The following is a 26,337-nucleotide window of genomic DNA, read 5'->3' on the forward strand; positions in this document are numbered from 1 at the left end:
TCTCTCTCTACTCCCATCAACAACTTCACAGATCCCTCTGAAATGAATGCCTGAGGTGTGTATGTTTGTGTGTAATACATTATTCATTCATACTGTTGAAATGGAAAATAGCATAAGCTTAAAGACATTAATAGATTGTGTGTGTGTGTGTGTGTGTGTATATATATATATCCGTTCAAAAGTTTGGGGTCACTTAGAAATGTCCTTGTTTTTGAAAGAAAAGCGAATTTTTTGCCCATTAAAATATCAAATTGATTATAAATACAGTGTAGACATTGTTAATGTTGTAAATGACTACTCTAGATGGAAGCGTACAGAGGCCCATTATCAGCAACCATCACTCCTGTGTTCCAGCACTCCTGTGTTAGCTAATTCAATTTCAAAAGGCTAATTAATCATTAGAAAATCCTTTTGCAATTATGTTAGCACAGTTGAAAACTGTTGTACTGATTAAAGAAGCAATAAAACTGGCCTTCTTTAGACTACTTGAGTATCTGGAACATCTGCATTTGTGGGTTCGATTACAGGCTCAAAATGGTCAGAAACAAAGTGCTTTCTTCTGAAACTCGTCAGGCTATTCCTCTTCTGAGAATTGAAGGCTATTCAATGCGAGAAATTGCCAAGAATCTGAAGATCTCGTACCATGCTGTGTACTACTCCCTTCAAAGAACAGTGCAAACTGGCTCTAACCAGAATAGAGAGAGGAGTGGGAGGCCCTGATGCACAACTGAGCAAGAGGACAAGTACATTAGTGTGTCTAGTTTGAGAAACAGACGCCTCACCAGTCCTCAACTGGCAGCTTCATTAAATAGTACCTGCAAAACACCCGTCTCAACGTCAACAGTGAAGAGGCGACTCCAGGATGCTGGCCTTCTAGGCAGAATTCCTCTGTCCAGTGTCTGTGTTCTTTTATTGGCCAGTCTGAGATATGGCTTTTTCTTTGCAACTCTGCCTAGAAGGCCACCATCCTGGAGTCGCCTCTTCACTGTTGACGTTGAGACGGGTGTTTTGCGGGTACTATTTAATGAAGCTGCCAGTTGAGGACTTGTGAGGCAATTGTTTCTCAAACTAGACACTAATGTTTTCTAATGATCAATTAGCCTTTTAAAATGATAAACTTGTATTAGCTAACACAACATGCCATTGGAACACAGGAGTGATGGTTGCTGATAACTGGCCTCTGTACGCCTATGTAGATATTCCACTAAAAATCAGCAGTTTCCAGCTACAATAGTAATTTACAACACTAACAATGTCTACATTGTATTTCTGATCAATTTGATTTTAAATGGACAAAAAAGTGCTTTTCTTTCAAAAACAAGGACATTTATAAATGACCCCAAACTTTTGAACCGTGGTAGTGTATATATATATATATATATATATATGTGTATGTGTGTGTTGCTCCTCCTAAATTCTACCTTGCAGCACATCAATCTATTTTCCTCGACCTTTATCTTTCCACTCCTCCTGACATGCGTTGACTCCCTTTCTCACTCCTTCACACCCGTCCTCTCCCACTATCCTTCTTCCACTTCTCCCTCTCTCCTCCCCCTGGAACTGAAAACCTGTTCATTGCCTCTTCCTCAAAGTTATCCATCTCCTCCTCTACCTCCTCATCCTCCACCATATCCTCTAAGATGTCGTCCACATCCTCCACAAAGTCCTTGAAGCTCATCTGGTCGTGAACGAACACTCCGTCACTGAAGAACTCCTTGGTTAGCTTACTGAGCTCCTCCCTCTTGGAGGCCTCCACCCCCACCCTCTCTGCCTTGACCAGGTAACCCAGGAGCAGGGCCTCAAACTCCGGCATGGTGACAGGGAGCAGCCCCTCTGCCTGGGCGCAGGCCTCCACTGAACTGCAGTGGGTTTGAGGGTTGGGTTTGTGCTGCAGTCGTTCTCTCTGGTGGCTCCAGTAGTCAGGTTGCTCAAGGGGGGGTCTTCGGTGGGTTTGGGGAGGGCCCTTTTCTCTCCTTCTCCTCTCTTTCTGCCCTTCCTTAGAGTAGTGGTGGTGGTCCTTCTCGTACTTGTCATTCCCCCGGTCCTTTTTCCAGTTCCCACCGTTTCTCTCCTCCTTCAATCCTTCCATCTTTCTATTTCCATCCGACCACTCATTTTCTCTCCTGTTGTCCTTACTCTTCCACTCTTTACTGACGTCTTTCTTTCTGTCTTTCTTTGTCCAATCTTTCTCTCCCTTCCACTCCCTTTTCTCTCCTCTCTCCTTCCATCCTTTGCCAAGGTCCTTATAGTCATCCTTGTCGTTCTTCCACTCCCCTCCCTTCCACTCATCCCTGCCCTCATTCCAACCTCCTTTTCTTAGATGTTTCTCCTCTTTTCCATTCTTCTCTCCCTTCCACTCATCCCTGCCCTCATTCCAACCTCCTTTTCTTAGATGTTTCTCCTCTTTTCCATTCTTCTCTCCCTTCCACTCATCCCGGCCCTCATTCCAACTTCCTTTTCTTAGATGTTTCTCCTCTTTTCCATTCTTCTCTCCCTTCCACTCATCCCGGCCCTCATTCCAACTTCCTTTTCTTAGATGTTTCTCCTCTTTTCCATTCTTCTCTCCCTTCCACTCATCCCTGCCCTCATTCCAACCTCCTTTTCTTAGATGTTTCTCCTCTTTTCCATGCTTCTCTCCCTTCCACTCCTTGCTATCACTCCATCTTTCAGGGTTTTCATTTTTCCAATCTTTCTCCACCTTCCAGTCTTTTTTCTCACTCTTCTCCTTCCATTCCATCTTGTTTCCTCTGTCCTTCCATGGTTTGCCCTCATCCCCTCTGCTAGATTTATCTTTCTTCCATTCTCCCTTCTTGTCTTCTTTCTTCTTCCACCCTTTCTCCTCTTTTCCTTCTTTCTCCTGGTCATATTTTCCACTTCTCCACTCTTTTTCTACCTTATAATCTGTCTTCCCTCCCTTATTCCAATCCGTCTTCCCTCCCTTATTCCAATCCGTCTTCCCTCCCTTATTCCAATCCGTCTTCCCTCCCTTATTCCAATCCGTCTTCCCTCCCTTATTCCAATCCGTCTTCCCTCCCTTATTCCAATCCGTCTTCCCTCCGTTATTCCAATCCGTCTTCCCTCCGTTATTCCAATCCGTCTTCTCTTCCTTCAACTCTGTTTTCTCTCCCTTCCCTGGTTTCTTGACCTTCCTCTCTATTGTTCCGGCTGTGTTCTGGCTGTCATCCCCATCTTGGCCAGAGGGGGGCGGGACAGAGGCAGAGACTGGAGGTGATGCTGCTTCTTTGGCTAAGGAAAGAATTTAAGAGAATTAGACATTTTTGTGTTTGTGTGCATGTACATGTTGTGTGTGTGTGTGTGTGCTAGTTCAGTCACTGTGGCTATTAGTGTCACTAGCTAGTGCTTTCCCCTTGTCCTCTTCCTCCCTCCTTCACATTCCCTACTCCCCTCCCTCTCCCCTACACATTCCCTACTCCCCTGCCTCTCTCCTACACATTCCCTACTCCCCTCCCTCTCCCCTACACATTCCCCACACAGTCCCTACTCCCCTCCCTCTCTCCTACACAGTCCCTACTCCCATCCCTCTCTCCTACACATTCCCTACCCCCTCCCTCTCTCCTACACATTCCCTACTCCCCTCCCTCTCTCCTACACATTCCCTACTCCCCTCCCTCTCTCCTACACATTCCCTACTCCCCTCCCTCTCTCCTACACATTCCCTACTCCCCTCCCTCTCTCCTACACATTCCCTACTCCCCTCCCTCTCTCCTACACATTCCCTACTCCCCTCCCTCTCTCCTACACATTCCCTACTCCCCTCCCTCTCTCCTACACATACCTGTGGGTTCAAATACTACTGGAAATCTTCCAATTACTTTTAGGGATTGCTTTAGCATGCCTGGTGTACCAGGTGGGTGGGGCTCGCTTGCAGTTAAGACAATTGTATTGTGCCAGGCATTCTCAATCAAGCCCAGCTGAAGTACAGTATTGTAAATGATTTTAAATAGTATTTGAAGCCAGGTCTACTCCTAAGTACCTGTGCTGTGTTTTAGTTCAGTCACTGTGGCTCTGAGTGTCTCTAGATCCTTCTGTAAGACAGGAACAGACTCCAGCTCTCTCTTCATCCTCTCATTCTCCTTCTGGAGGACAGGGAGCGACGTCATCTCTTTCTTCAGCCTACCGTGCTCCTTCTCCACCTCCTCCCTCTTCTTTCTCTCCTTCCCTCCATCCTCCACCTCCTTCTGGGCTACTTTTAGCTCCTCTTTCTGTGCCTGATTTAAACATTTTAAAAAAAGAGGATCCTTTGAGAATATAGGCAGCACACACACAGTTGAACATTAAGTCAGAAAGAGAGAGAGAGGGGGAGCGGAAGAGAGAGAGAGAGACATAGCGAGGGGCCTACCAGGAGTTGGGCTTGCAGTACAGCTATCCGTGGGTCTTCTTTAGCCAGTTTATTCAGTTGGTCTGTACTGTCAACGTCTACAGGTGGTGGAAGAGGAACCTCAGGATTCAGCCATTCCTTTGATAACACACACACACAGACAAACATTACACACACGCACAGACAAACATTACACACACACACAGACAAACATTACACACACGCACAGACAAACATTACACACACGCACAGACAAACATTACACACACACACAGACAAACATTACACACACGCACAGACAAACATTACACACACGCACAGACAAACATTACACACACGCACAGACAAACATTACACACACACACAGACAAACATTACACACACACACAGACAAACATTACACACACGCACAGACAAACATTACACACACACACAGACAAACATTACACACACGCACAGACAAACATTACACACACGCACAGACAAACATTACACACACACACAGACAAACATTACACACACGCACAGACAAACATTACACACACGCACAGACAAACATTACACACACACACAGACAAACATTACACACACGCACAGACAAACATTACACACACGCACAGACAAACATTACACACACACACAGACAAACATTACACACACACACAGACAAACATTACACACACGCACAGACAAACATTACACACACACACAGACAAACATTACACACACGCACAGACAAACATTACACACACGCACAGACAAACATTACACACACGCACAGACAAACATTACACACACACACAGACAAACATTACACACACACACAGACAAACATTACACACACGCACAGATAAACATTACACACACGCACAGACAAACATTACACACACACACAGATAAACATTACACACACACACAGACAAACATTACACACACGCACAGATAAACATTACACACACGCACAGACAAACATTACACACACGCACAGACAAACATTACACACACGCACAGACAAACATTACACACACGCACAGATAAACATTACACACACGCACAGACAAACATTACACTCACACACAGACAAACATTACACACACACACAGACAAACATTACACACACGCACAGACAAACATTACACACACACACAGACAAACATTACACACACACACAAACATTACACACACGCACAGACAAACATTACACACAGACAAACATTACACACAGACAAACATTACACACAGACACACACAACCATTTGAATGTTGAAGTTAGAGGAGATAAGATAGAGAGAAAGAGGCTGACCTGTTTTCCCACCACCTCTGTTTCTCTCAGCTCCCTGGCATCATAGTCCCCCTCTGGAAGGACAACAGCTGTTATAACGCATCACAAGACTGATACAGAATGTTACAATGCATTATATCACAGTTATAACAAGTATAATGCATCATAAAGACAATGGAGACAACCACAGACATATCAAATAATACATTGGGGACAATACACATCACTCAAACACTAGGATGCACTATCACCATGACAACAAAACACAAGGATGGAATGCAACACAGTGCATCAGTGCATGTCAGGAGCTTCCTCATCAAAGCATTGAGAAACAACATGATGCATCAAAACACACTCAAATGGTGTCATGAGGATGGGCAGGCAACATTCACCTGCACAAAGCCCCCTCAGCATGCACACACACACACACGTTATCATTATCAATGTGCACTTGTCATTTGTAATTGGCTAAGTAACCCTTCAGTTACACAGGGGGAAAAAACTAAATCATTAAGCGAATATCAATTTCTAACATTCATTGAATAGTAATATTATATACAGTGTAGATCTAGAGAGAGCAGTGCATCTTGGGAAAGCATGGAGAGCACTGTCAACCAAGCATGTGAGTGTTAATCACATAACACTCCTCTTTTCATCTGGTACACACACACACACACACACACACACACACACACAACCTACCACCATCCAGGTCCATGAAGACACCTGTAGACATAATACAGTCTCAGATACACCTTTATCTGCGACCACGACTTCAACCAACACACTACTGACTAGCTGTGATGTGGGGGACAAATCCCTTTAGTCTAATCATTCATCATTATGTGAAGCACATCGTGTTACCGTCAAAGAGAAGAGACAGGCACAGGTGACATACAGGCGTGTGTAGGTTGTACACAGGTCACTTAAAGGTAACAATATTGTATGTTACCATAGTAACAGAAACTGCAGACACACACCTGAGAAGATGATGGTTCCGAGGCCCAGCAGTATGACAGCTCCCAGGATGCACTTGTTGAGAGAGAAACCAGTCTCCTCTTGCTCCCTCTGCTGCGGAATCCGGAACTCATCCTCCTCCTCCTCTTCCTCCTCCTTCCTCCCGATCCGCTCCAGAGCTGCCAGGAGAGACCCCCTCCTCCTCCTCACCCCGGACACCCCTTCCTCCTCCTCCCCCACCACCTCCAGATGGGAGTCTGGCCCAGGGAGAAAGAGAGGAGTTATAGCCACTGAACATTAGCGTTAAAAGGGACAGTTCACACAAACTACATTTTAAGGAGAAGTGACAGTGAAGCTAATGTTGTTACGGTGCTCCAGACAGATGCCTTGTGTCTCACCTGTCTTGGCCCTGACCCCAGACAGATCAGACTCCTCCTCTTCCTGCTCAAGGCCTTCCTCATAATGATGATGCACATCCTGTATATACCCCTCCGCTTCCTGTACAAGCCCCACCTGCTCAGTGTTGAGCAGCAAGGCAGGGGGCTCTTCAAGGTCGGGGGAGGAGCTAATGTGGGTGTAGGAGTCAGAGAACGAATCAGGGTCAGAGATGGGAGGGGCTGGGTTCCCAGGGAGGCTTCTGGATTGGCTGTGTGTATTTGGGTCAAGCCCTGTGGGGGCGAGGACTTCTAACAGAGAGCTCGGAGGAGCAACACTAGCAGAGGTGGAGTCAAGGGCAGGGGTGGAGTCAGGGGCAGGGTCAAAAGGAAGGTCATGGGTGAGACTCTCTACAACAGGGGTGTAATCCTTGGCTCTCTCTGGTTGTGTTTCCTGGGTCTCCTGGGGATGGATGTGAAACAACTGTTAGAGTCCAAGACCAGTCAGTGTTTCCTCTAGCTAGATATGATCCTAGGTGGGGTGTCAATAGAGATGGATCTCTAACCTGCTGTAGCTTCACAGAGTGAGACTCTTCAGCAGACACAGCATCCTCCCCAGGCCTACTCTCTGATAGACAGACAGACATGTTAGAGGTTAAGTAGTATAACAGTATTAGTGCCTGTAGGTTATACTATTGCAGTTGCTACCCATCATTCACGGCAGGGCAGAGCCCCACCTGTTTTGTGTGTTATTTGGCATTAATACGTTTCACATGTCAGTTTGCAAACAATGAGTTAATAAAGCTGCATACAAACATGGTCTCTTTTTAGATTTCCTGAGTAACGCAGCTCCAAAATACAGGTGTTTTTGCCAGGCTCAGCGCTTTCTGTGGTGGTGGGCCAGCCAGCGGAAAATACAGAGCGAAGGGGTTGGAAATGTTCTCTAGTTGGGTCATGATTGGGTCAGTGTTCTGTCACTCATGGGGACACTACGTCAACGCAAAATCTACATGGAGATTCTGCAGCAATGAAGGTCCACAAGAACACATTGGCCTCCATCATTCTTAAATGGAAGAAGTTTGGAAACACCAAGGCTCATCCTAGAACTGGCCGCCCGGCCAAACTGAGCAATCGGGGAGAAAGGCCTGGTCAGGGAGGGGACCAAGAACCCTACGGTCACGTTGACAGCACTCCATAGTTCCTCTGTGGAGATGGGAGATCCTTCCAGAAGGACAACCATCTCTGCAGCACTCCACCAATCAGGCCTTTATAGTAGAGTGGCCAGACGGAAGCCACTGCTCAGTTAAAGGCACATGACAGCCAGCTTGGAGTTTGCCAAAAGGCACCTAAAGGTCTCTCAGACCATGAGAAACAAGATTCTCTGGTCTGATGAAACCAAGATTGAACTCTTTGGCCTGAATGCCAAGTGTCACTTCTGGAGGAAACCTTGCACCATCCCCACGGTGAAGCATGGTGGAGGCAGCATCATGCTGTGGTGATGTTTTTCAGTGGCAGGGACTGGGAAACTAGTCAGGCTAGAGGGAAAGATGAACGGGGCAAAGTACAGAGAGAACCTTGATGACAACCTGCTGTAGACCTGCTCATCTTCCAACAGGACAACGACCCTAAGCACACAGCCCGGACAACGCAGGAGTGGCTTCAGGACAAGTCTCTGAATGTCCTTGAGTGGCCCAGCCAGAGCCCGGACTTGAAACATCTCTGGAGAGACCTGAAGATAGTTGAGCAGCGACACTCCACATCCAACCTGACAGAGCTTGAGAGGATCTGCAGAGAAGAATGGGAGAAACTCCCCAAATTAGCGTCATACCCAAGAAGACTCAAGGCTGTAATCGCTGCCAAATGTGCTTCAACAAACTACTGAGTATAGGATCTGAATACTTGTGTAAATGTAATACATACATTTGCTAAAATAAAATAAAAAAAGTTTTTGCTTTGTCATGATGGGGTATTGTGTGTAGATTGGGGGAGCCCGTAGGGCGGCGCACAATTGGCCCTGCGTTGTCAGGGTTTGGCCGGGGCAGGCCGTCATTGTAAATAAGAATTTGTTCTTAAACTGATTTGCCTCGTTAAATAAAGGTTCAATTAAAAAAAGTACAATTTAAAAAAAAAATAAAAATAAGGCTGTAATGTAACAAAATGTGGAAAAAGTCAATGGGTCTGAATACTTTCCGAATGCCCGGTCTACCGTAGCTTTGATTGGACTGATCATGTCAACTTGATACTTTCAAAATCTTAGCTAGCAAACAGTCATCATGAGTCAGGTCGACAATGTACTGGCAAATCATTTTCAATAATTGTCATACGAAGAGAAATTATACAAAATGTATCATTGCTCATCGGCCAAACATTACACAACAAGTTGAAAACCGCAAATTCAACAATGAGTGGTTTGGAAGGAATCAGTGGCTAACTGCAAGCATTGCAAAGCAATCACTAGCCTGCTATTCAGTGGAAAGGGTATGTGGTCCAAGTCTGAGTTTAAGTGCCTCTTTTCCAAGCTTCAAAGGATGAACTCACTCAAGTCAGATTTCCAAGTTCCCGAAAACTGCCACGTTGTTTTGAACACAGCAGATTTCGGAACTGGGAAATCTCAGACTTGAGTGAGTTCAAGACAAATGGGAACTCTGGAAGAAATAAAAAAGATCCAACTGGGAAAATATGTTTTGAATGGTCATCCAACTCTGAATTCTAATTCGGGAACTCAAGCCTCTTTCTAGAGCTCCGTCCTGAAGATCATGACCTTGTCCCGTCCCGTCCCTTCCCCCGTCCCCCTCCAGAGTTCCCAGTTGTCTTGAAAGCACCATAAATCCAGCGAATGCCAGGCTTTGATGACTAAATTTGCCCCCAAGATGGACCGCTGCACCACCTTCCTGTTCAAGTGAGCACAACAAGGTGAGTCCAAACATGTCTTGTATGCTGCTGCATAAATTATGTAATATGCCAGGGAGATACAGTAAGCTATTACTAGCTCCTGTGCCTCACCCTAATAGTTACTCACCCTAATGGTAACTTTCCCCCTCATAATTTAGCCTACTGTTCTGACTTGTAGCCTATAGCCTGTTTTAGAGATGTCATTAATGTCTTAATCAAAATTACAGATTGATTCTTATCCACTCATCGTTCCCTTATTGCACAAGTTTGTACATCTTAATTATCAGTAGAAACCACATTTGTTTAAACAAGTCAGACATATCAGCTATGTTTTTTGAAAGGCAGTAAATGAGGCTGAATGAACTGTGTTGCTGCCAGACAAGGCTCCACTGATAGCCAGGTGTAGCAGTGGTAAGGATTCACTCCATGGTGCTGAAAAGAATGCTTTATGTCGGCCCTAACAGTTTGTGGGCACCGTTTGTCACCGTTATAGTGCAATTAATGTATTGTGTAGTGTTGTTTAGTGGCATAAATCAAACATTTTCTGAGTTTTATCCCACCAAGATGTACATGCTAAAATCACCACTGTTGCAATATGTGTTGTGTACCTGTAGGTTCTCATGTGGCAATACAGTAAGTATTGGGACAGTGCATTTTTTGTTGTCGTTTTGGCTCTGTACTCCGGCACTTTGGATTTGAAATGATACGGTGACTGAGGTTAAAGTACAGACTCAACTTTAATGAGGGTATATTCATCCATACCATTGAGAAATTACAGAACTTTTTGTACATAGTCCTCACATTTTAGGGGACCAAAAGTACTGGGACAAATTAATTTATATTATGTGCGTTAAATTAGTCTAAAGTTTAGTATTTGGTACCATATTCCTAGCACACAATGATTGCAGTAAGCGTGTTACTCTACAAACTTGTTGGATGCATTTGCAGTTTGTTCTGGTTGTGTTTCATATTATGTTGTGCCCAATGGAAATGAATGGTAAATAATGTAGTGTCATTTTGTAGTCACTTGTATTATCAATAAACACTTCTGAACACTTCTACATTAATGTGGATGCTCCCATGATTATGGATAGTCCTGAATGAATCGTGAATAAGGATGAGTCAGAAAGTTAGACGCACAAATATCATACACCCAAGACATGCTAATCTCTCACCATTACAATAACAGGAGAGGTTAGCATTTTATATCATACCCCCAAGACATGCTAATCTCTCACCATTACAATAACAGGAGAGGTTAGCATTTTATATCATACCCCCACGACATGCTAATCTCTCACCATTACAATAACAGGAGAGGTTAGCATTTTCTATCATACCCCCAAGACATGCTAATCTCTCACCATCACAAAATAAGGGGAGGTTAGCATTTTTTTTTTTTAGGGGGGTATTTGAGCGTCTAACTTTCTCACTCATCATTATTCACAATTCATTCAGGACTATCCGTAATCTTGGCAGCTTTCACATCAATGTAGAAGTGTTTAAAAACATATATTCTTATTTACAATAAACCTGACTTAAAACGATACAATTCATTCATTTACCATAAATTTCTATTGGGCAAAAAATTCTGAAAAACAACCAAAACAAACCGCAAATGCATCCAACAAGTTTGTAGAGTCACACGCTTTATGTAATACTAAACAACTTCTTTGCTCACTTTGAGGACATTACAATGCCACTGACACGGCCCGCTACCAAAACCGGCGGGCTCTCCTTTACTGCAGCCAACGTGAGTAAAACATTTAAACGTGTTAACCCTCGCAAGGCTGCAGGCCCAGACGGCATCCCCAGCCGCGCCCTCAGAGCATGCGCAGACCAGCTGGCTGGTGTGTTTATGGACATATTCAATCAATCCTTATCCCAGTCTGCTGTTCCCACATGCTTGAAGAGGGCCACCATTGTTCCTGTTCCCAAGAAAGCTAAGGTAACTGAGCTAAACAACTACCGCCCTGTAGCACTCACTTCTGTCATCATGAAGTGCTTTGAGAGACTAGTCAAGGACCATATCACCTCCACCCTACCTGACACCCTAGACCCACTCCAATTTGCTTACCGCCCAAATAGGTCCACAGACGACGCAATCGCCATCACACTGCACACTGCCCTATCCCATCTGGACAAGAGGAATACCTATGTAAGAATGCTGTTCATCGACTACAGCTCAGCATTTAACACCACAGAACCCTCCAAACTCGTCATTAAGCTCGAGACCCTGGGTCTCGACCCCACCCTGTGCAACTGGGTCCTGGACTTCCTGACGGGCCGCCCCCAGATGGTGAGGGTAGGTAACAACATCTCCACCCCTCTGATCCTCAACACTTGGAACCCACAAGGGTGCGTTCTGAGCCCTCTCCTGTACTCCCTGTTCACTCATGACTGCGTGGCCATGCACGCCTCCAACTCAATCATCAAATTTGCAGATGACACTACAGTGGTAGGCTTGATTACCAACAACGACAACACCAGGGAGGAGGTGAAGGCCCTCGGAGTGTGGTGTCAGGAAAATAACCTCACACTCAACGTCAACAAAACAAAAGATGATGATCGTGGACTTCAGGAAACAGCAGAGGGAGCAGCCCCCTATCCACATCGACGGGACATTAGTGGAGAAGGTGGGAAGTTAAGTTCCTCAGCGTACACATCACGGACAAACTGAAATGGTCCACCCACACAGACAGTATGGTGAAGAAGGCGCAGCAGCGTCTCTTCAACCTCAGGAGGTTGAAGAAATTCGGCTTGTCACCAAAAACACACCAACTTTTACAGATGCACAATTGAGAGCATCCTGTCGGGCTGTATCACCGCATGGTACGGCAACTGCTCCGCCCACAACCGTAAGGCTCTCCAGAGGGTGGTGAGGTCTGCTCCGCCCACAACCGCAAGGCTCTCCAGAGGGTAGTGAGGTCTGCACAACGCATCACCGGGGGCAAACTACCTGCCCTCCAGGACACCTACACCACCCAATGTCACAGGAAGGCCATAAAGATCATCAAGGACAACAACCACCGAGCCACTGCCTGTTCACCCCGCTATCATCCAGAAGGTGAGGTCAATACATGTGCATCAAAGCAGGGACCGAGAGACTGAAAAACAGCTTCTATCTCAAGGCCATTAGACTGTTAAACAGCCACCACTAACATTGAGTGGCTGCTGCCAACACACTGACTCAACTCAAGCCACTTTAATAATGGAAAAATGGATGTAATAAATGTATCACTAGCCACTTTAAACAATGCCACTTTATATAATGTTTACATATCCTACATTACTCATCTCATATGTATATACTGTACTCTATACCATCTACTGCATCTTGCCTATGCTGTTAGGCCATCACTCATTCATATATTTTTATGTACATATTCTTATTCATTCCTTTACACTTGTGTGTATAAGGTAGTTGTTGCGAAATTGTTAGGTTAGATTACTTGTTACATATTATTGCATGGTTGGAACTAGAAGCACAAGCATGTTCTACACTGGCATTAACATCTGCTAACCATGTGTACGTGACAAATACATTTTGATTTGAGAAGTGAATTTGTTCCCTGTACTAGGGGTACTATGAACAACAAGTGCTGTTAATTCTACACAGTTCACCTAATATGTATGAAAATACCCTCAAATTAAAGCTTGACAGTCTGCACTTTAACCTCATTTCAAATCCAAAGTGCTGGAGTACAGAGCCAAAACATGTCCAATACTTTTGGAGCTCACTGTATGACTGGGTGCACCTGTAGGTTTCTCTGCAGCAGTATGACTGGGTGTACCTGTAGGTTTCTCTGCAGCAGTATGACTGGGTGTACCTGTAGGTTTCTCTGCAGCAGTATGACTGGGTATACCTGTAGGTTTCTCTGCAGCAGTATGACTGGGTGTACCTGTGCAGGTTTGTACCCCGCAGCAGTATGACTGGGTGTACCTGTAGGTTTCTGCAGCCTGGGTGCACCAGCAGTATGACTGGGTGTACCTGTAGGTTTCCCTGCAGCAGTATGACTGGGTGTACCTGTAGGTTTCTCTGCAGCAGTATGACTGGTATGTGTACCTGTAGGTTTCTCTGCAGCAGTATGACTGGGTGTACCTGTAGGTTTTCTGACTGTACCAGCAGTATGACTGGGTGTACCTGTAGGTTTCTCTGCAGCAGTATGACTGGGTGTACCTGTAGGTTTCTCTGCAGCAGTATGACTGGGTGTACCTGTAGGTTTCTCTGCAGCAGTATGACTGGGTGTACCTGTAGGTTTCTCTGCAGCAGTATGACTGGGTGTACCTGTAGGTTTCTCTGCAGCAGTATGACTGGGTGTACCTGTAGGTTTCTCTGCAGCAGTATGACTGGGTGTACCTGTAGGTTTCTCTGCAGCAGTATGACTGGGTGTACCTGTAGGTTTCTGTAGGTTTCTCTGCAGCAGTATGACTGGGTGTACCTGTAGGTTTCTCTGCAGCAGTATGACTGGGTGTACCTGTAGGTTTCTCTGCAGCAGCATGACTGGGTGTACCTGTAGGTTTCTCTGCAGCAGTATGACTGGGTGTACCTGTAGGTTTCTCTGCAGCAGTATGACTGGGTGTACCTGTAGGTGTCTCCGCAGCAGTATGACTGGGTGTACCTGTAGGTGTCTCCGCAGCAGTATGACTGGGTGTATCTTCATGGTGTTCTGTTCCTTCCGCTACAGGCCTCAGTGTCTCAGCAACAGTCTCCTGAGACACACACATTATTTAATTGACCCATATGGTGACACATTAATCCCATTTGAAAAACAAAATGTTCAAAACTGAAACTTTTGTAAACTCTGCAGTGCACACACACACACACACACACACACACACACTAAAGTGTAAAGAGAGCGTACCTCAGCTGTGAGGACAGTCCAGCTACTGCTGTTGGCAGCACCACTGTTGTCAGACATTGCCCCCTCGTGGCTCTGACCAGCACCTGCAAGTCAAACACAGTACTTCAGCACAGGCTATAGATAGGCCTACAGTAGGCCAGCAATATTGAAATCCTGGCCTCAAGGTCCACAGTTTAATGGTTTTCATTCTTTCTTTCGACTGATTTAAACCTGGGAAACCAAGTGTGTGCCTGTCATGGGCGATTACATTAGATTGATAGAGTAAGGGCCAGAGGGAGAGGAGAAAGGCAGCAGTACTGCAGAGAGGCCCCCAGGGCCTGAATAGTGTTGCTATAGACTTTATGTACAGATACTAAAAAGACTGTAAAAACACCAGGAAATCAGCTCCAAGAGATGAATTCAATAAGTCTGTTGTAAGGATTCCCATGCATAACAGAGAGACACGTGGTTGTACACAAAGGTAAGCAAGGTTTCAAATTATTATTTTAGTCAAACATAGTGGCAAGAAAAAGTAAGTGAACCCTTTGGATTTACCTGGATTTCTGTATAAATTAGTCATAACATTTGATTTGATCTTCATCTAAGTCACAACAATAGACAAACAGTGTGCTTAAACTAATAACACAAACTATTGTATTGTTCTTGTCTATATTGAATACATAATTTAAACATTCACAGTGTAGGTTTGAAAAGTATGTGAACCCCTAGGCTAATGACTTCTCCATAAGCTCATTGGAGTCAGGAGTCAACTAACCTGGAGTCCAATCAATGAAAAGAGATTGGAGATGTTGGTTAGAGCTGCCCTGCCCTATATTAAAAAAAACTCACAAAATTTGAGTTTGCTATTCACAAGAAGCATTGCCTGATGTGAACCATGCATCGAACAAATGAGATCTCAGAAGACCCAAGATTAAGAATTGTTTACTTGCATAAATCTGGAAAGGGTTACAACAATATCTCTAAAAGCTTTGATGTAAATGGAGAAAGTTCAGCAAAGATGACTGCTAGAGCACAGCGCAGAATGCTCAATGGGGGTTAAGAAGAATCCTAGTGTCAGCTAAAAACATACAGAAATCTCTGGAACATGCTAACATCTGTTGACGAATCTACGATACATGAAAGAAGAATGGTGTTCATGGGAGAACACCACGAAAGACGCCACTGCTGTCCAAAAAAAAATTGCTGCACATCGGAAGTTCGCAAAAGGGCAGCTGGATGTTCCACAGAGCTACTAGCAAACTATTCTGTGGAGAGATGAAACTACAGTTGAGTTGTTTGGAAGGAAGGAACACACAACACTGTGTGTGGAGAAAAAAGGCACAGCACACAAACATCAAAACATCATCCCAACTATAAAGAATGGTTTTGTAAAGAGGGATGGTCCAAAATTCCTCCTGACCGTTGTGCAGGAGTGCAGGTCTGATCTGCAACTACAGAAAATATGTGGTTGAGGTTATTGCTGCCAAAAGGAGGGTCAACCAGTTATTAAATCCAAGGGTTCACATACTTTTTCCACGGTGTGTACAATAAAGACATGAAAATGTTATTAGTTATTAGTGTAAGAAGACTTTGTCTATTATTGTGACCTAGATGAAGATCAGATCAAATTTTATGACCAATTTATGCAGAAATCCAGGTATTTCCAAAGGGATCAGATACAGTGGCAAGATAAAGTATCTGTTTGGGCTTCTTGTTCCGCCCCCCCGACCATCCGCTCAGAGTCAGTATGATACAGTCCAGTTCACTGTTCCACTTCTCATTCTGTTACTGAAGGCCTTACAGAGTCAGTATGATACAGTCCAGTTCACTGTTCCACTTCTCATTCTGTTACTGAAGGCCTTACAGAGTCAGTATGATACAGTCCAGTTCACTGTTCCACTTCTCATTCTGTTACTGAAGGCCTTACAGAGTCAGTATGATACAGTACAGTTCACTGTTCCACTTCTCATTCTGTTACTGAAGGCCTTACAGAGTCAGTATGATACAGTCCAGTTCACTGTTCCACTTCTCATTCTGTTACTGAAGGCCTTACAGAGTCAGTATGCTACAGTCCAGTTCACTGTTCCACTGCTCATTCTGTTACTGAAGGCCTTACAGAGTCAGTATGACAGTCCAGTTCACTGTTCCACTTCTCATTCTGTTACTGAAGGCCTTACAGAGTCAGTATGCTACAGTCCAGTTCACTGTTCCACTTCTCATTCTGTTACTGAAGGCCTTACAGAGTCAGTATGATACAGTACAGTTCACTGTTCCACTTCTCATTCTGTTACTGAAGGCCTTACAGAGTCAGTATGATACAGTCCAGTTCACTGTTCCACTTCTCATTCTGTTACTGAAGGCCTTACAGAGTCAGTATGATACAGTCCAGTTCACTGTTCCACTTCTCATTCTGTTACTGAAGGCCTTACAGCATCAGTATGCTACAGTACTGTCCTCATTCTGCTACTGAAGGCCCGACAGCATCAGTATGCTATAGTACTGTTCTACTCCTCATTCTGCCACCGAAGGCCCTACGGCATCAGTATGCTTCAGTACTGTCCTCATTCTGCTACCGAAGGCCCTACAGCATCAGTATGTTACAGTACTGTCCTCATTCTGCTACCGAAGGCCCTACAGCATCAGTATGCTACAGTACTGTCCTCATTCTGCTACTGAAGGCCCTACAGCATCAGTATGCTACAGTAATGTCCTCATTCTGCTACTGAAGGCCCTACAGCATCAGTATGCTACAGTACTGTCCTCATTCTGCTACTGAAGGCCCTACAGCATCAGTATGCTACAGTACTGTCCTCATTCTGCTACTGAAGGCCCTACAGCATCGGTATGCTATAGTACTGTTCTACTCCTCATTCTGCTACTGAAGGCCCTACAGCATCAGTATGCTACAGTACTGTCCTCATTCTGCTACTGAAGGCCCTACAGCATCAGTATGCTACAGTACTGTCCTCATTCTGCTACTGAAGGCCCTACAGCATCAGTATGCTACAGTACTGTTTTACTCCTCATTCTGCTACTGAATACCCTACAGCATCAGTATGCTACAGTACTGTCCTCATTCTGCTACTGAAGGCCCTACAGCATCAGTATGCTACAGTACTGTCCTCATTCTGCTACTGAAGGCCCTACAGCATCAGTATGCTACAGTACTGTTTTACTCCTCATTCTGCTACTGAATACCCTACAGCATCAGTATGCTACAGTACTGTCCTCATTCTGCTACTGAAGGCCCTACAGCATCAGTATGCTACAGTACTGTCCTCATTCTGCTACTGAAGGCCCTACGGCATCAGTATGTTACAGTACTGTCCTCATTCTGCTACTGAAGGCCCTACAGCATCAGTATGCTACAGTACTGTCCTCATTCTGCTACTGAAGGCCCTACAGCATCAGTATGCTACAGTACTGTCCTCATTCTGCTACTGAAGGCCCTACGGCATCAGTATGCTACAGTACTGTCCTCATTCTGCTACTGAAGGCCCTACGGCATCAGTATGCTACAGTACTGTTCCACTCCTCATTCTGCTGCTTAAACTCCTCATTTACATCCTCTGTTTTTACATGCACAGGAAGTGTGTGTGTGTACATGAAGTGCACACTCCTGTGAGTGTATTTAGTCCTTCATTAGTAGTATAGTGTGTGTTGCTAGCATTGTGGCTACCCTGGCTTCTGACTGGCTGACGCATGCGTTGGCAGAAACAGGGGTTACTATGGCTCGGGCCATTGTAGAATTAGAATTAGTAGAACAGACATTCCCAAAGAAGCAGTGGATTGGCCTACACCCGGAGCCACACTAGGTACAGGAAGGCCAGGTATTATTATTATTATTTTTTTAAATGTTCGATTAATTGATGCCAACCACAATCTCTTTTATTGTGCCTTTCTCAAAATTATACTACACATGCACAAAATGGCAAATTCTATTGTCATTCGGTGGATGGTGGATTTTAGAGAACTAGTCCATTCTAGTCATTGTGACTATGTCTGGCCAGGCAGTGCAGGAGGCACCTCCACTCTGGCTGAAATTACTGGGGCAGAAACCAACTGACTGAAAATACTGGACAGGGTTCTAAAACGACGCAATAAACTGCATACATGCATTAGCACTTTTATTGAAATTAGGGGGGAAAAGTGTCCTGTCTACTTTTAAAAGTATGTTCTTCTATTAAATTGGACTTTCTGGGCTACTTCCAATACGGGTTATTATTGTCATTGTGTCTGACACCATCTTCAATCATGCCACTTCTGTCAGATCACAGCATGACACACTTTAGTCCCCCATGTCTCTTCTCTGTCCCACAGTCATTTAGGTCTTCTAATCAGGCTCTTCCCATGAGAGGCCTGTTGAACGTCGCCTCGGGCCAACGAGCATTGTGGAGCATATCGCGGAATGACTTAAATATAGATATTAGCCTAGCTAAATATAGAGCCAATGAGATAGACTCCAAGACAGAAAGAGCGAACAGTGCCCTGGTGAATCAAACAAACATGCACACGCATTCTGAAGGAGCGCCACTGTCTTAACTGTGGAGCATTTAAAGAGGCAGTGGTGACCCGTCATTCAGGGCAGAGCTAAAAAATATACAAATAACACATGTATATATTTTTTTTGCATGTTATTTTGGCATTAATGTCAGTTTGCAAACAATCATTGAGTTAATAAAGCCGCATACAGTCTCTTTTTTGCTTTCTTAAGGCAGCTCCGAAATGCAGGTGTCTCATGGGGACCCTAAGTCACCGCAAAATCTACAGGTAGAGCTTGAAAATTCAAGCCCCTTGGGTGCCCATCCAAGAAGGCTCAAGGTCTTTGTCGTCAAATCACATATCTACCGTAGCTTTGATTGGACTGATCATGTCAACATTTCAAAGTCCTAGCTAGCAGTCAAAATCATGAACCAAGCCAACAATCTACTGGCAAATCCTTTCAATACTTGTCATATGAAGAGAAATTATACATAAAATGTATCGTTGCTCATCGGAAATTGGACATAAACATTACACAAGAAGTTGGAAATTTCAAATTCAACAATGAGTGGTTTGGAAGGAATCAGTGGCTAACTGCAAACATTGCAAAGCAATCACTAGCCTGTTATTCAGTGGAGGAGGTGTGTAGTCCAAGTCTGGGTTTAAGGGTCTCTTTTCCAAGCTTAAAGGATAAACATTCAACACCATGGGCCATAAAAGGGTGAATACATTAGCCATGCGGTCAACCCAGACTTCTACAGTTTGAGTTTATTTTTACAGGGAGTGTGCACATTTATCAACGTTTCAGTAAAAGTGCCGGTTTTAGCCAGCCGGCTAATTTTCAACCGCAGTCCTTGGGCAGGTTATTAAAAACTATTTGAATACAGCATTCAAAACAACTGGAAACACGGAACTGGGAAATCTCAGACCTCAGTGAGTTCCAGACAACTGGAAACCCGGAACTGGGAAATCTCAGACCTCAGTGAGTTCCAGACAACTGGAAACCCGGAACTGGGAAATCTCAGACCTCAGTGAGTTCCAGACAACTGGAAACCCGGAACTGGGAAATCTCAGACCTCAGTGAATTCCAGACAACTGGAAACCCGGAACTGGGAAATCTCAGACCTCAGTGAGTTCCAGACAACTGGAAACCCGGAACTGGGAAATCTCAGACCTCAGTGAGTTCCAGACAACTGGAAACCCGGAAATCTCAGACCTCAGTGAGTTCCAGACAACTGGAAACCCGGAACTGGGAAATCTCAGACCTCAGTGAGTTCCAGACAACTGGAAACCCAGAACTGGGAAATCTCAGACCTCAGTGAGTTCCAGACAACTGGAAACCCGGAACTGGGAAATCTCAGACCTCAGTGAGTTCCAGACAACTGGAAACCCGGAACTGGGAAATCTCAGACCTCAGTGAGTTCCAGACAACTGGAAACCCGAAACTGGGAAATCTCAGACCTCAGTGAGTTCCAGACAACTGGAAACCCGGAACTGGGAAATCTCAGACCTCAGTGAGTTCCAGACAACTGGAAACCCGGAACTGGGAAATCTCAGACCTCAGTGAGTTCCAGACAACTGGAAACCCGGAACTGGGAAATCTCAGACCTCAGTGAATTCCAGACAACTGGAAACCCGGAACTGGGAAATCTCAGACCTCAGTGAATTCCAGACAACTGGAAACCCGGAACTGGGAAATCTCAGACCTCAGTGAATTCCAGACAACTGGAAACCCGGAAAAAAAAAGAGCTCGGACTGGGAAAATACGTTTTGAACGGTCATCCAACGCTAAATAACAAGTCGGGACTTGGGCCTCTTTCTAGAGCGCACCTTGTCCCGAGTTCCCAGTTGTCTTGAAAGCACTATAAATCCAGAGAATGCCAGACTTTGATGACAGAAATTGCCCACGAAGGACCGCTGCGTCACCTTCCTGTTCAAGTGAGCACAACACAACAAGGTGAGTCCAACAATGTATTGTATGCTGCTGCATAAATGTAATATTCCAGGGGGATATGTATACTATAGTTAAGATGTTTTGTTGTGTAGTAAGGTGACTCACCCTAATAATTTGGTCCCTTTCCCCCTCATAATTAAAAAAAAAAATCACTGGTTAGTGAGGAAGATATGAGCCTCCAGCTTCAGTGATTTAAAAATACAAATAAAATTGCAGTTCATTCCAGTCATTGGCAGCAGAGAAACACTTGGAAGTTTGTGAAAATGTGAATTGGATGTAGGAGAATATAAACACAATAGGATATGGTAGAAGAAAATACAAAGAAAAAACAACAGGTCTTCTACCACCATCTTTGAAATGGAAGAAAAAGGTCACAGTGGTAGCTTTCACTGGTTGTAATTCTGATATTGTCCACAAGATGGCAGCAGTGAATGTGCAAAGTTTAAGATGGATAACTTGAAGTATGAGTGAACTACAAGACATTTAGTGTGAAGTCCCCAGGTACATTTGGGCAAATCATGAAGGAGACATTCGCATTCATATGACATTTTTCTGCAAGGATATCGTATACTTGGACTTGATTTAGCTTTCCAAGTATTAGTAGCCATATTATACATTCAACAAAACAACCAATTTTCATAACTGTGAATATCCTTTTAATTTTTGTCCAAAATGAAAAGGGATGTTGTCGTACAAGGTTAGTAGCTACATTTTACAACATATACATGGTTTCCGGACACTCCCGTAAAGCCCAGCTCACTGGCTATCTAGCTAGCTTTGTTTGACCCCGATTGGTGCTTATTTGACAAGATACAGTAGCTCAAGTGATGACCGCCCACGACATCGGCGTGCCATTAAGGCATCGCACTCGGACCAAATATGGTGTCCTCTAGGATATACTACACCCGTAACGATATAGTGAAGTCTTGTTACGTTCTAGGATCTCTGAGGAATACATATGAACATGATTTGACTTGTTAAAACAACGTTTAGGGTGAGATTTTCACAGATTCCTTACTTTGCAAATATAACGAGTGGAAATACAAAATTGATCGTGCATGCCATATGGACCTTTTTAGGATATGACAAAGGATTTTATCTAACAAAACGACACCTCATGTTTTCTCTGGGACCCTTCGGATGATAAATCAGAGCAAGATTTCAGAATGAAGTACACATTTCACCTTCAGAGGTGGATTTTTCAAACCTATCGTGGTGAAAAAGTGTTATATTGTTAGGAGTTCTCCTCAAACAATAGCATTACATTTTTTGGCTTTAATAGCCACTGTAAATTGGACAGTGCAGTTATATTAACAAGAATTTAAGCTTTCAGACGATATTAGACACTTATTCTGTATACTTCTGGCCCATCTTTGGACACTGTTAACTAACATCTCCTTCCGTGGCCTCCAACTGCTCTTAAATGCAAGTAAAACTAAATGCATGCTCTTCAACCGATCGCTGCCCACACCTGCCCGCCTGTCCAGCATCACTACTCTGGACGGTCCTGAATTGGTATTTGTAGTTGTCCACATATTCTGGTTAGACTGTAAACTCTCCTTCCAGACTCACATTAAGCATCTCCAATCCAAAATTAAATCTAGAATCCGCTTCCTATTTTGCAAAAAAGCATCTTTCACTCATGCTGCCAAACATATCCTCGTAAAACTGACTATCCTACCAATCCTTGACTTCAGCGAAGTCATTTACAAAATAGCCTCCAACACAGCAAATTGGATGCAGTCCATCACAGTGCCATCCGTTTTGTCATCAAAGCCCCAGCTGCTTCAGGCAAAAATTTGCATCCTGTATCTCTAACTCCAAAAAGTTCTGGTACACTTTAAAGTCCATGGAGAACAAGAGCACCTCCTCCCAGCTACCCACTGCACTGAGGCTAGGTAACACGGTCACCACCGATAAATCCATGATTATCGAAAACTTCAACAAGCATTTCTCAACGGCTGGCCATGCCTTCCTCCTGGCTACTCCAACCTCGGCCAACACCCTAGTAAAACTGACTATCCTACCGATCCTCGACTTTGGCGATGTCATCGACAAAATAGCTTCCAATACTCTACTCAGCAAACTGGATGCAGTTTATCACAGTGCCATCCGTTTTGTTACTAAAGCACCTTATACCACCCACCACTGCGACCTGTATGCTCTAGTCGGCTGGCCCTCGCTACATATTCGTCACCAGACCCACTGGCTCCAGGTCGTCTACAAGTCCATGCTAGGTAAAGCTCCGCCTTATCTCAGTTCACTGGTCACGATGGCAACACCCACCCGTAGCACGCGCTCCAGCAGGTGTCTCACTGATCATCGCTAAAGCCAACACCTAATTTGGCCGCCTTTCGTTCCAGTTCTCTGCTGCCTGTGACTGGAACGAATTGCAAAAAAATCTCTGAAGTTGGAGACTTTTATCTCCCTCACCAACTTCAAACATCTGCTATCTGAGCAGCTAACCGATTGCTGCAGCTGTACATAGTCTATCGGTAAATAAGCCCACCCAATTTACCTACCTCATCCCCATACTGTTTATATTTATTCACTTTTCTGCTCTTTTTGCACACCAGTATCTCTACCTGTACATGACCATCTGATCATTTATCACTCCAGTGTTAATCTGCTAAATTGTAATTATTCGCCTACCTCCTCATGCCTTTTGCACACAATGTATATAGACTCTCTTTTTTTTCTACTGTGTTATTGACTTGTTAATTGTTTACTCCATGTGTAACTCTGTGTTGTCTGTTCACACTGCTATGCTTTATCTTGGCCAGGTCGCAGTTGCAAATGAGAACTTGTTCTCAACTAGCCTACCTGGTTTAATAAAGTTGAAATAAAAACTAAAAAAATAAAAATACTACCCACCACTGCGACCTGTACGCTCTCGTTGGCTGGCCCTCGCTTCATATTCGTCGTCAAACCCACTGGCTCAAGGTCATCTATTAGTCTGCTAGGTGAAGCCCCATCTTATCTCAGCTCACTGGTCACCATAGCAGCACCCACCTGTAGCCCCCGCTCCATCAGTTATATTTCACAGTCACCCCAACAGCCAATTCCTCCTTTCGCCGCCTTTCCTTCCAGTTCTCTGCTGCCAATGACTGGAATGAACTGCATTTTTTTTTCAACACTGAAGCTGGAAACTCATATCTCCCTCACTCTTTAAGCACCAGCTGTCAGAGCAGCTCACAGATCACTGCACCAGTACATAGCCCATCTGTAAATAGCCCATCCAACTACCTCAACCCCATACTGTTATTTTATTTATTTCTCTCCTTTGCACCCCAGTATCTCTACTTGCACATTCATCTTCTGCACATCTATCACTCCAGTGTTTAATTGCTATATTGTAATTATTTCACCACTATGGCCTATTTATTGCCTTACCTCCCTTATCCTACCTCATTTGCACACACTGTATATAGACTTTTTCTATTGTATTATTAACTGTATGTTTGTTTATTCCATGTGTAACTCTGTGTTGTTGTTTGTGTTTCACTGCTATGTTTTATCTTGGCCAGGTCGCAGTTATAAATGAGAACTTGTTCTCAACTAGCCTACCTGGTTAAATAAGGGTAAAATATGTACAGACATTTGTTTTTTCAATAAAATCTGCGTTCTTGACATAACCCGCTGCATGATTTACAACTGTCCCATTGACGGGGCACTGATCGTTAAGCAAGTCAGCCAAATCAGCTATGTTTTCATAAAATACAGTAAATGAGGCTGAATTAACTGTAGCTGCCAGACGAGACTCCGCTGATAGCCAGGTGTAGTGTAACGGATGTGAAACTGTTAGCGGTGGTGCGCGCTAAATAGCGTTTCAATTTGTGACGTCACTTGCTCTGAGACCTAGTAGTCTTTTGTGGAGCGATGGGTAACGATGCTTCGTGGGTGACTGTTGTTGATGTGTGCAGAGGATCCCTGGTTCGCGCCCGGGTATGGGCGAGGAAACGGTCTAAAGTTATACTGTTATATACTCCTAAACTTAACCTAATTCACCTAACCTGCTATTTTCATTCGCCCAACCTGCTGCATAAATTATCTGAAACCTGCTACGAAAAGTCCATTTGAACTAAAACTGTATCCCTTCTAGACAAAACCTCTGAAGTGGTGTATTAATTTGGCAGCCATGGAGCTCTCGACAGAGTAGCAAACTTCTGAGATGGTAGCACACTTGGCCTATACAGGCGTCCACTGCAAACTGCACCTTTCCCTCTTTATATTTGCTTAAATAGTCCTGGGTAATAGAGGATGTGCTTTGAAACGAGTTTCTCTCATTCTCTTTCATCTTTAATTACATTTATTTTTGAGTTGTCACATGCTTCTTCCGTCTGTGTGCCAACAGCCTATTATATATATTTATCTGTGTCTCAGGGAAAGAAAATGACCAAAAATGGTCACAACGCTACACTGCTGGCCTTGTTTAAACATTTACAACCTAACATCGACTAGACAAGTGTTCAACCTAAGCCTGGCAATGAATCATCGCTCCCTGACACCTAATTTGCATGTTACCCATCTCAGTGTCGACAAAGAAGGTGTGTACTCTAAAATGTCAACTGTCACACGGCATCTCCACTGATGAACCATTTAGAAAAATAAAAAATCATAATCGAGTGAAACATTGTAACCATCGGTGGTAACACAATATAGAACTAAATAATACTGAAACTTTACTACATCCGTTATAAAACATGTACTATTCAATTGAAAATAAAACCCGTTTTCTGCCAACCTACTATGAAAAACTTGAATCCCTTCCACCAAAAATACCAGTTACTTTAACCTCTGTCGAGAACCAGGAAACAGTAACATCTAATGTAACATTACATTTTCTACTGCACTTACCTCTGAACGCCTTGGTTCCCTTATTTATGGAAATTGTGTGTAAATCGCTTTCTGCCAAATTAATTGAATACACCCAACGTCGGAACTTGGAAGAGTCTTTGACACTTGCGTGAGCCACGCCTCTTGTCCAACCGGGAAGGGCATTCTCTGACGTCCCACCCCTCCTTTCCCATCTCGCCAATGATAATCGCTCTCTCGTGTCGCTCAATGGACACACTTTCAAATTGATTGACACTCGCAGGTGATAAGAGTGGGTATGCAAAATATACCATACGCAATGCTTTTCCGATGTTGAGTGGTGCAACATGACACTATGATGACATTGGCAGATGTCAGGCTCTACTTTTTTGTTTCTC

At 44.1% G+C, this 26,337-nt stretch overlaps 1 protein-coding gene across 1 annotated transcript; it reads right to left on the reverse strand.

Moving 5' to 3' along the window:
* Positions 1–1,340: 1,340 nt before the first annotated feature.
* On the reverse strand, positions 1,341–26,132 carry pbxip1b (pre-B-cell leukemia homeobox interacting protein 1b). Its single transcript, XM_042319319.1, has 11 exons — positions 25,982–26,132; positions 14,710–14,792; positions 14,467–14,557; positions 7,519–7,580; positions 6,977–7,415; positions 6,602–6,835; positions 6,324–6,347; positions 5,643–5,695; positions 4,361–4,477; positions 3,995–4,229; positions 1,341–3,246 (listed from the first exon to the last, which is right to left on the reverse strand). The coding sequence occupies exons 2-11, from the start codon at positions 14,764–14,766 to the stop codon at positions 1,502–1,504; spliced, it is 3,057 nt and encodes a 1,018-aa protein (XP_042175253.1). The 5' UTR covers positions 14,767–14,792; positions 25,982–26,132; the 3' UTR covers positions 1,341–1,501.
* Between the last annotated feature and the right edge of the window lie 205 nt (positions 26,133–26,337).

This window comes from Oncorhynchus tshawytscha, unplaced genomic scaffold, assembly GCF_018296145.1.
Source record: "Oncorhynchus tshawytscha isolate Ot180627B unplaced genomic scaffold, Otsh_v2.0 Un_scaffold_17_pilon_pilon, whole genome shotgun sequence".
NCBI lineage: Eukaryota > Metazoa > Chordata > Actinopteri > Salmoniformes > Salmonidae > Oncorhynchus > Oncorhynchus tshawytscha.

Bases quoted from the DNA above. Each gene is read 5' to 3' on its own strand.
- pbxip1b (XM_042319319.1), bottom strand. From the start codon at position 14,766: ATGTCTGACAACAGTGGTGCTGCCAACAGCAGTAGCTGGACTGTCCTC. The intron at 14,558-14,709 runs GTACGCTCTCTT...TGTGTGTCTCAG, and splicing joins GGACTGTCCTCACAGCTGAG to GAGACTGTTGCTGAGACACT. The intron at 5,696-6,323 runs GTAGGTTGTGTG...TTGTCCTTCCAG, and splicing joins CTTCATGGACCTGGATGGTG to AGGGGGACTATGATGCCAGG.